The 10,920-nt window shown below is 40.1% G+C and overlaps 1 protein-coding gene across 2 annotated transcripts; it reads right to left on the bottom strand.

Moving 5' to 3' along the window:
- Window positions 1–4,572: 4,572 nt before the first annotated feature.
- LOC131889069 (uncharacterized) lies at window positions 4,573–9,779 on the bottom strand. Of its 2 annotated transcripts, XM_059238067.1 has the most exons (3): window positions 9,425–9,779; window positions 8,753–9,340; window positions 4,573–4,869 (listed from the first exon to the last, which is right to left on the bottom strand). In XM_059238067.1, the coding sequence occupies exons 2-3, from the start codon at window positions 8,957–8,959 to the stop codon at window positions 4,642–4,644; spliced, it is 435 nt and encodes a 144-aa protein (XP_059094050.1). In that variant the 5' UTR covers window positions 8,960–9,340; window positions 9,425–9,779; the 3' UTR covers window positions 4,573–4,641. The 2 variants fall into 2 exon arrangements, with proteins under 2 accessions (XP_059094050.1, XP_059094049.1); XM_059238066.1 differs by lacking the exon at window positions 4,573–4,869 and having other exon boundaries at window positions 8,990–9,340; window positions 9,425–9,757.
- Between the last annotated feature and the right edge of the window lie 1,141 nt (window positions 9,780–10,920).

Raw genomic sequence — 10,920 nt, 5'->3', positions numbered from 1 at the left:
TATTGGAGTCTTCTGACGAAAAGACGCTACAATACAATACTCTGGACGAAATTCAGAGCAACAACGCCGCAAAGACATCCGGCCATGAGGGTCAATGTGCATTTGGATGCTTGTCGTAATGCTTCTGGTAAAACAAGTTGTTTTTGAAACACTGATCATTTCGTAAGCCAAATAACCCGAATAAAAAAGTCTAAATGCTGAACACTGAGCGTCTCATGTCAGTTGCTCCACTATGGAGGGTAGAATGTGTTCCTCGTTCTCTGTGTCTCTGTGTGTTATGGGTACAACAGTTACAGCCGGAGTCAGAACAACATCTATTACCAAGATCTGCAGCCATGCTCGTTTAGTCCTTTAACGGGCTGGTTCCGAGATGGATACTGCCGAACCAACTATTGGGATCAAGGGGTTCACACTGTGTGTGCTACTATGACCCAAGAGGTGAGGCTATGATATTTCCTCCGGATATCTCTTAGTACTGTCGAGTGTAATAAAGACATGACGATATTCTGTCATTACAGAACATAAGTAAATGATGGTTCTCTGCCTTCCAATATCTTTACCCGGTACTAATGGGAAGCAAATATCAGGGTGACAAAATATGACATAAATGTCATTTAAAGTCATTGAAGGGGCGACATTTAAATTAGGTTCAAGCCATTGAAGACATGAATAGGTCTGATCCTGCCCACCCAGAGGACGAAACAAAACTAAATTGCTTCATTTGTTTTTTTATTTGCTTATATCAAAGATTAGTTCATCAATGCGTTTTTGGGTCGTGGGTATAATTGTTTTGTTTCTGAATGGATGTACAGTTTTAAGGCAGGGCTTAAGTGAAATATACTTTGTCCGTGGGCAAATAAAGCCAATACTAATGCAGACAACTAATATTACCTCTTAATCAAAATTTCTTTAAAAATGGAAGTACTCGAGATTTGCATATTATTATAGGGACAATTTCATTTCAGCTGTTATTACTCTTTCAAAAACCGTGTTCAATGATATTCGCCAATTAAAATAAATTTACATAAAAATGATGGTGGAATACTTGGAGTTAGAGGTAACTGATCATCAGCGCAGTCATCCTGAGACGATGTCTGGCCTCGAATGGCCTTAAACCATTCCCCATCTGGCCTTGGCTCCAAAAAGCAACTTGATAACCATGGTGACAAGCACAAGCAGTAGAAAAAGTAAGCAGAAAACTCTAAAAAGCATCAGGATATCAGCTAATGGGCAGCAAATTTCTTACCTTAAAGAGATTAAACAAGATTGATGCCTAACATTTTCTAGCATCTTTCAAGTCAGACATCGACGTATTTTCAATTAGCATTCCAGATCAACTTTACATTCAAGGACTATCTCGGTTTGGCACACACATTCGTTGGTAAGACCTAATATCATATAAAGATTGAAAGGTAATAAATAGACGAATTATAACCTTTCATTTTAATGGTACTGAGGATTACAGTCCCTGTAGCGGTTAGAAAAGCCTGCGAAAAACCAAACAAAATATTGAATAGCCCTGTACAACGGTTACTATGAGCAAACTTAAAAACACTTACCCAGTCTTACCCATCTTTTGCAGTTCTTGGACTACACAAAAGCCAGGGTAATGATTTATCCACGCCTCGAGGCAGTTTTCCCGCCTGAGACCAGGAAATGGATGGTGCCTTTGCGCTATGAGATGGCGCCAGGCTCTGAATGCCGGAAAAGCTCCTCTGGTCAAACTCAATGCGACGCACAAGAAATCATTGTGGTATATACTCCTTGGAAGATCTGGAAGCTCACAGCGACCAAGCTGTGAGGCCATAAAATAAATATATACTACTTACGAATACGATACATTCAAACGCAATAAGAATCAACGTTTGGGTTAACATCACATTGCCAATTTTATTTCATGGAATGGCCCTTTCCCCAGCCACCAAACTTTGAACAAATGACATGTCCAAAGAGAAACAAACTTTTATGTTTGTTGCCTTTTCCATTGTAATGCTCATTCAACAGAATTAATACTAATCATTTGGCCCGGCCAAAACTTGCAGATAAGTATGGTCTTTATTGACAGCAAATTTGCAAATAAACGCTTCCAAAACATAAGCATCGGCGACTCTTTCTGAAAGGATGTAAGAGCCATTTTTTGCCATCCGAATCAATCAGTGTGTAGATGAAAAGGAAAGTTCTGTCATAACATCTACTAGTGATGGGATCAAAACAATTTCAAATTCAAGGTTGCCAGAAAAACGTGGAAAGTGAAAGCACCCGCCTATTCCATCATAACGCAAAAAGTTATGTTTGAGCAAAAAGCAAAGATAATGGAGGTAAAGATGTTGAGCAGTCTCATCTATGAAAGATTTAGGTGTAGTCCTCCAAAATAATGGAAAGTTCGATGAGCATATCCAGTTGAAAGTTGGTAAAGCTTTTCAAATGTGTGGTTGGATATATCGCATGTACAAGTCGATTGTGCAGCCGAATCTTGAATATGCTTCACCATTTGGGCTCCAATGAGTTCAGCAGGCTAGCAAAAGGTTGAACAAGTCCAAAGATGTTTCACTAGGATATCACAGGAGTGAGAGAGCTGTCGTATTGGGAGAGACTAGAAAAGTTGGGACTGTATTGTGTTCAAAGAGGTACGAAAGGTATCTGATATTGTACGTTTTCAAAAGTATCCATGAGCTTTTCCCAACCCAGGGTTTAGGGTCAATTCTAGTGACCGTAGACGCTTAATGTGCGTATTGAGAGCACCTTCAAGCCTTCGAGAATCCAGGCTAGTTCGAACAATGAAGTCCACAATCTCTTCTTTCTCGGGCTCCTTCATTGTTTAATTTGCTTCCCTCTTAATATCCGTAAGGAAATACGTAGGCTTGTTGATCCGGTAGCATCTTTCAAGTCAGACTTGGACAAATTTTTAAGATAGCATTCCAGATCACCCTACATTCAAGGATTAGCTCGGTCTGCCAACTCAAATTCGTTGAGTAGACCCAAATTCATATAAAAATTGAAAGGTAATAAATAGATGAACTATAACCTTCTATTTTAATAGTAATGGGGATTACATTCCCTGTAGCGGTTAGAAAAGCCCGTGAAAAACAAACCAAAAAAGTTGCATGCCCCCGAGTGAAGGAAATAAAAAGCTTATTTACAGTAAAGAGAGCAGAAGAAAACAGGTATTCGCCTATATTATTTTACACAGACAGATTTAATGGAAAATGAAAAAAGGGAGAGGGAAAAAAAGGAAAAAGAAGAAGGAGGATTTAATTAAGCAAACCTTGTTTCTTTCACTGCTCTCTTTACTGTAAATAGCTTTTAATTTCCTCACTCGGGGGGCAATGCAACTTTTTTGGTTTGGTTTTTCAGGGCTTTCTAACGCTACCAGGGAATGTAATCCCCATTAACTATTAAAATTAGAAGGTTATAGTTCATCTATTTTATTACTTTCAATTTTTATATGATATTTGGTCTACCAACGAGCAATTTGAGATTTGGCAGACCGAGCCTAAATCTTGAATGTAGGTTGATCTGGAATGCTATCTAAAAATTTTGTTTTCCAAGTCTGACTTGAGAAATGCTACCGGATCAAACAAGGCCTACGTACTTACGGATATTAGAGGGAAGCAAATTAACAATGAAGGACCCGAGAAAGAAGAGGAATGTGACCTTCAATTGTTCGAACTAGCCTGGATTCTCGAAGCTTGAAGGTTGCTCTCAAATACGCACATTAAAGCGTCCTACGGTCACTAGAATTGACCCTAAACCCTGGTTGGGACAAAGCTCATGGATACTTTTGAAAACGTAGCGAATATCAGATACCTTTCGTACCTTCTCTGAACACATAGAGTCCCAACTTTTCTAGTCTCATCCCAATACGACCAGCTCTCTGTCACTCCTGTGAATATTCTAGTAAACATCCTTTGGACTTGGTTTCACCTTTTTGCTAGCCTGCTGAACTCATTGGAGCCAAATGGGTGAAGCATATTCAAGATTCGGGCTGCACAATCGACTTGTACAGCGATATATCCAACCACACATTTGAAAAGCTTTACCAACTTTCAACTGGATATGCTCATCGAACTTTCCATTATTTTGGAGGACTACACCTAAATCTTTCATAGATGAGACCTGCTCAACATCTTTACCTCCATTATCTTTGCTTTTTGCTCAAACATAACTTTTTGCGTTATGATGGAATAGGCGGGTGCTTTCACTTTCCACGTTTTCTGGCAACCTTGAATTTGAAATTTGTTTTGATCCCATCACTAGTAGATGTTATGACAGAACTTTCCTTTTCATCTACACACTGATTGATACGGATGGCAAAAAATGGCTCTTACATCCTTTCAGAAAGAGTCGCCGATGCTTATGTTTTGGAACGTTTATTTGCAAATTTGCTGTCAATAAAGACCATACTTATCTGCAAGTTTTGGCCGGGCCAAATGATTAGTATTAATTCTGTTGAATGAGCATTACAATGGAAAAGGCAACAAACATAAAAGTTTGTTTCTCTTTGGACATGTCATTTGTTCAAAGTTTGGTGGCTGGGGAAAGGGCCATTCCATGAAATAAAATAGTGCAATGTGATGTTAACCAAACGTTGATTCTTATTGCGTTTGAATGTATCGTATTCGTAAGTAGTATATATTTATTTTATGGCCTCACAGCTTGGTCGCTGTGAGCTTCCAGATCTTCCAAGGAGTTATACCACAATGATTTCTTGTGCGTCGCATTGAGTTTGACCAGAGGAGCTTTTCCGGCATTCAGAGCCTGGCGCCATCTCATAGCGCAAAGGCACCATCCATTTCCTGGTCTCAGGCCGGGAAAACTGCCTCGAGGCGTGGATAAATCATTACCCTGGGCTTTTGTGTAGTCCAAGAACTGCAAAAGATGGGTAAGACTGGGTAAGTGTTTTAAGTTTGCTCATAGTAACCGTTGTACAGGGCTATTCAATATTTTGTTTGGTTTTTCGCAGGCTTTTCTAACCGCTACAGGGACTGTAATCCTCAGTACCATTAAAATGAAAGGTTATAATTCGTCTATTTATTACCTTTCAATCTTTATATGATATTAGGTCTACCAACGAATTTGAGTTGGCAAACCGAGATAGTCCTTGAATGTAAAGTTGATCTGGAATGCTAATTGAAAATACGTCGATGTCTGACTTGAAAGATGCTAGAAAAATGTTAGGCATCAATCTTGTTTAATCTCTTTAAGGTAAGAAATTTGCTGCCATTAGCTGATATCCTGATGCTTTTTAGAGTTTCTTGCTTTACTTTTCTACTGCTTGTGCTTGTCACCATGGTTATCAAGTTGCTTTTTGGAGCCAAGGCCAGATGGGGAATGGTTTAAGGCCATTCGAGGCCAGACATCGTCTCAGGATGACTGCTGATGATCAGTTACCTCTAACTCCCAAGTATTCCACCATCATTTATGTAAATTTATTTTAATTGGCGAATATCATTGAACACGGTTTTGAAAGAGTAATAACAGCCTGAAATGAAATTGTCCCTATAATAATATGCAAATCTCGAGTACTTCCATTTTTAAAGAAATTTTGATTAAGAGGTAATATTAGTTGTCTGCATTAGTATTGGCTTTATTTGCCCACGGACAAAGTATATTTCACTTAAGCCCTGCCTTAAAACTGTACATCCATTCAGAAACAAAACAATTATACCCACGACCCAAAACGCATTGATGAACTAATCTTTGATATAAGCAAATAAAAAAACAAATGAAGCAATTTAGTTTTGTTTCGTCCTCTGGGTGGGCAGGATCAGACCTATTCATGTCTTCAATGGCTTGAACCTAATTTAAATGTCGCCCCTTCAATGACTTTAAATGACATTTATGTCATATTTTGTCACCCTGATATTTGCTTCCCATTAGTACCGGGTAAAGATATTGGAAGGCAGAGAACCATCATTTACTTATGTTCTGTNACAATGTCGCCAGCATTTAAATCGCCGTCCTTTTCAGAAGAGAAGAGGCTCCAAGCTCATACATCGTACCATCGAAATCTGAGGAGTGAAACACTCCACAAGAGCCCAAAGCCTCTGAGGAGCGCAGAGTCATACCACTACTATTGATGGGAAGTCCCGAACTTTGATATCTTTATCGGTATTGTCCCACCAGCCCGAGAGTGTTACATCAGCCCGAGAAATTGTAGTGCAGAAGGTTACAGGGCTGGCCAAAAGAACACCATCCCCTTTTGCAGCCCTAGGCGGAACCCGAGATGGACGTGGCCTTTAAGAAGGTGAAGAGCAAAGCTACTTCAGCATGTGGGATGTCGCCTTTCTAGCTTTCATTTGTCTGAACCTAAGTCTAGCTCTCCAAGAAACGTGCCAAAAACACATCAGCACCTCCCTCCATTCCTTTTTTTGTGCCACCAAAATGGATAGTTGATCGAAGTCATCTTCATTCACAATAAGGGTCCATACGACCATCTCGCTTCAAAATTTCGTCCTTGAAGATGTCCATTATCATCACAGCTGTTCATTCTCCAGATTCTTACTGTACGCATCTCTGTATGCGGTAATTCATTCAGTTTTTTATATTTTAAGCAATAAAAGACTCTAAGGTACAATGAGTATTTTAATTTTTTAATTTTCTCGGACTCCTTCATTGTTCAATTTGCTCCCTTCAAATATGCGTAGGTCATATGTAGGCGTTGATCCAGTAGCAGGATTTAAGTCAGACTTGGACAAGTTTTTGACGAAAATTCCTGATCAACCTTATATTCAAGGGTTAGCCAGATCAGCCGACACTAACTCGTTGTCGATCAAATAATATATATAAATAAATAAATGAATAAATATCTCGTCTTGAACTACTGATATTCCAATCCCAGCAGTGGTAAGGAAGTCGTCGAAAAAAAAAATAATCCCAGATGTTTGGTTTGGTTTGAAAAAACATTTCGAATGACCTTTTATTTGGATAAAGACCTTTATTGGATTTATGGGATACAATGCAATGAGAATATAATTGATCATACAAATGGATGGCGATAACATAGATATAACCCCTGCAACTGGACTCTTTGATCTTATTTGAAAATACGGGCATGAATGGTGTTCCGTCCACCAGCCAGGGGTGAAAGGTCCTGACTTAATGAATTACCGTGGTGAACGGAAACATGGAACTCCTGACCCAAGCTTGTCTACTCGTTGGGTGAACGAAGGACAATTGTGCTAACGTGCTGGAAATCAAGTCGATCTATTTTGAAACCAGAGCAGTGAAAGTCAACGCTTGGAGACAGGACAACAAGATCTACTAATTAGTTTATTCTAAGTCCTTCCTCAAACATATGTACCGACAATGTGAATAGATTGCTTGAAAAAAGAACATACCTAGATCTAATACTTGATTTAGTAGATTAGCTGTTTTCGGCAACAAGATTGAATCGCCTCTAGTGTAAATGGATGAATAAGATGGATCTTCAAGATTCAACCCCAAGATACAATCGTGGGATTCAATCTTGGAGATTCAAACCTGGACTTCCATCCTAGTGTAAAGGTACCCTTAGCAAGAAAAACAAAGTGAGAATTCAATGGATTAAAGCCTACTATTGGCTGAAAGGCAACGAAATTGAAGATTATCTGGCGAAACAAGGGGCTACACATGTATGTTTTGGCCCTGAACCGTTTCTTCCAGTCTCCAAAAACGTTCGCAAAGAAACAAATGAGAAAACTATAAACAGACAATGGTCTGAATACTGGAGTAGTTCACTCTCATGTAGGCAAACCAAAATATTTATTCCCCTAACTAAATTTACAGAAATCACTAAAACCCTAAGCACTACCTATAGGACGGAACTTTGCAAATTTACCCAATTTATTACAGGTCATTGCAACTTGCAAATACACCGACATATCGTAAACGACGAAAACCACCCAAGTTGCAAGCTGTGCCATGAGGACGTCGAGACTCCCAGGCATTTACTAGCTGAATGCCCACGTTTAATGACAAGGCTATGGACATGTTTTCATAATCCGACTTTGCCACATATGCCCAAATGGTCGCTAAAGCAGCTCCTTGGATTCCTCAAGGAATCATTCTTATGGGAGTTACTGGATCTCTTGCGGGAATATCTCTTGATGGGACACTCTTTATTGGAACGCAATGATCAATCTGTCGCCTGACTCCTAACAAACAACCAAACAACCAAACAAGTGTATTGGCCGTCGATTGGACGAGTGCTACCGGAATATATCTCAAAAAATATACTTTATTTTGATGGAATGGAAAAGACTTGGAAGCACCGCCAATTTTGAAAATTTTATTGTGAGTTTGCTTCTCATCAGATCAGACTTACAAATTTTCGATACATATTTTTGATTTTGTCCCATTCTGGGTTGATCACTAGTTTTAGTATAAAGGTATTTCATTCATTGATCAAGCTTTTGAAAATATGGATTTTGCATAGCCAAGGTGGTGTCAACCTTACACAATGTGTTCACATGGGAGTATTGACTCTAATGCCATGTGTTCCGTCCACCAGCCAGGGGTGAAAGATCCTGACTTATTGAATTCCCGTGGTGAACGGAAACATGGAACTCCTGACCCAAGCACTAGGTAAAAATACCTTGATNCATTTATGTCATATTTTGTCACCCTGATATTTGCTTCCCATTAGTACCGGGTAAAGATATTGGAAGGCAGAGAACCATCATTTACTTATGTTCTGTAATGACAGAATATCGTCATGTCTTATACACTCGACAGTACTAAGAGATATCCGGAGGAAATATCATAGCCTCACCTCTTGGGTCATAGTAGCACACACAGTGTGAACCCCTTGATCCCAATAGTTGGTTCGGCAGTATCCATCTCGGAACCAGCCCGTTAAAGGACTAAACGAGCATGGCTGCAGATCTTGGTAATAGATGTTGTTCTGACTCCGGCTGTAACTGTTGTACCCATAACACACAGAGACACAGAGAACGAGGAACACAATTCTACCCTCCATAGTTGAGCAACTGACATGAGACGCTCAGTGTTCAGCATTTAGATCTTTTTATTCGGGTTATTTGGCTTACGAAATGATCAGTGTTTCAAAAACAACTTGTTTTACCAGAAGCATTACGACAAGCATCCAAATGCACATTGACCCTCATGGGCCGGATGTCTTTGCGGCGTTGTTGCTCTGAATTTCGTCCAGAGTATTGTATTGTAGCGTCTTCTCGTCAGAAGACTCCAATACAACCTTCGGGGCCTTTCCAGCTTTGAAGGCCTCTCGCCATCTCAAGGCACAAATGCACCATTTATCTCCGGGCTTTAAACCCGGAAAGTTGTATTGTGGTGCCGGATTGGACAAATCGTTGCCTTGAGCTTTCGTATATTCCAAGAACTGAAAGTGAAAATAGCATAGTGTTCGTGGAATGAGGGACTGAGATGGTAGGTTTAGTGGCTAGTGGCATAAAATTGAATGTACCTCGGCTGTCATTACTGAACACATGGTATGAGTGCCGAAATCATTGTCATCAGTCCGACAATATCCACCCCGGTGCCAACCTGTCATGGGATCAATGGAACAAATCTCCAACTCTGTGCCCAGGACATTATCTTTGGCCCAAGTGGATCCCAATCCGAGAACAAGACACAAGGCAAACAAGCTTCCTCTCACTGACATCGTGGCAATGTTGGAATGGAACTGACAACTTTTTCGCTGAAATACTCAGGGAAAGGCTGAGGGCCCTTTGAGAGTTACACAACTTGGAGAGAACACCTTAGTTATTTCATAAGCTGAATATGAGAGGGAAAGGAGTTTTCGGCTGGTGCCTGTACGAAAGAATACACATGCCGATACACCAGGCCGGCCGGGTTTCTACTTTGTTTTTATCACAGCTGTTTACCGCTTTCCTCTTGGTCTCGTATGGATGGTTGCAGTTTCCGGGCATGTTACAATAAATAGATAGGCATTCTTTGTAGAAACTCGTCGGTGGCGACCTACTTCAACTTTAGAACGACCAAAGGTGTCTGTTGTGAACGGCTTTAGTTTTAAAAGGAGAATCTCAAGGAGATCGCGTATGAATCAAGCATAAAAGAACGTTTTCTTGCAATGGGGTTGAGGATACAATTCGATGAACGGTTGAGTAAATGATATTTTCAAGGAAGATCTTCTATTTAACCTTGAGCATCGACCTTTGTACTTGGACCGAAAAGTATTTAATAATTATCTTTTCAAATTAGACCAACACTTTTCTGTAAATTCAGAAACGACGCATTGGACTCGCTCTGTAGTAGTAAAACAATTAGGCGAGTTGAACTTGGTATCAATTCTGAAACAGGAATCTTCCTTGGACCCAGCTATGGATGATATTATTAGTTTAGTCTTTGACAGGGCTTAAACCGTTACCAAAAAAAAAGTAACGCGTTACCATTCACCACAACTTTTTAGATAAAGCACCGTTAACGATGCTGTTATCTGTGGCCGAGAGAAAGTCCTGTTCTCGGTCTTGGGATTGAGTCAGGGACGATAAATTCGTCCAGAGGGGCCAGAAATTAGTAAACGGTATTGAAAAGATGGTGTTGGTAGGCAATTTCCTTCTCCTCATTTTGTCGGGCTTGTACCGGAGATCCTTGCCAAACGTCGGCGAATTATGGCCTCTGACACAAACAATTTTCTTGCCATGGCCCTCATGGACGAAATGATCGTCCCTAACTAAATCCCATGACCAAAAATGGGACTTGCTCTCGGTCACAGCTTTGCAGTCATGTCTAGGGTCAACGAGAGCCTGTCTAAAATTTCGTAGGGTCCTCTCAGGCACTTTTAGGGCCCTGGCAATCTCGACATTTTCATGTTGTGCGTGGATCATCCGTTTTTCCATGTTTTCGGAAAGACGAATTGTGTATTCTCTCTAGAAATTTCGGCCATTGTACACAAATATATTGTGATACCTCGAGACAAATTTCAGGGCTACAGCCTGA

This window comes from Tigriopus californicus, chromosome 10, assembly GCF_007210705.1.
Source record: "Tigriopus californicus strain San Diego chromosome 10, Tcal_SD_v2.1, whole genome shotgun sequence".
Lineage (NCBI taxonomy): Eukaryota > Metazoa > Arthropoda > Copepoda > Harpacticoida > Harpacticidae > Tigriopus > Tigriopus californicus.
The sequence above is the reverse complement of the archived record's forward strand: the minus strand, read 5'-3'. Positions and strand labels throughout refer to the sequence as shown.

What these genes read in the sequence shown, in the direction of transcription:
- LOC131889069 (XM_059238067.1), bottom strand. Translation starts at nt 8,959, where the DNA reads ATGGAGGGTAGAATTGTGTTCCTCGTTCTCTGTGTCTCTGTGTGTTAT. An exon ending in GTGCTACTATGACCCAAGAG is followed by an intron (nt 4,870 to 8,752) that starts GTGAGGCTATGA and finishes CATCTTTTGCAG; the next exon opens with TTCTTGGACTACACAAAAGC.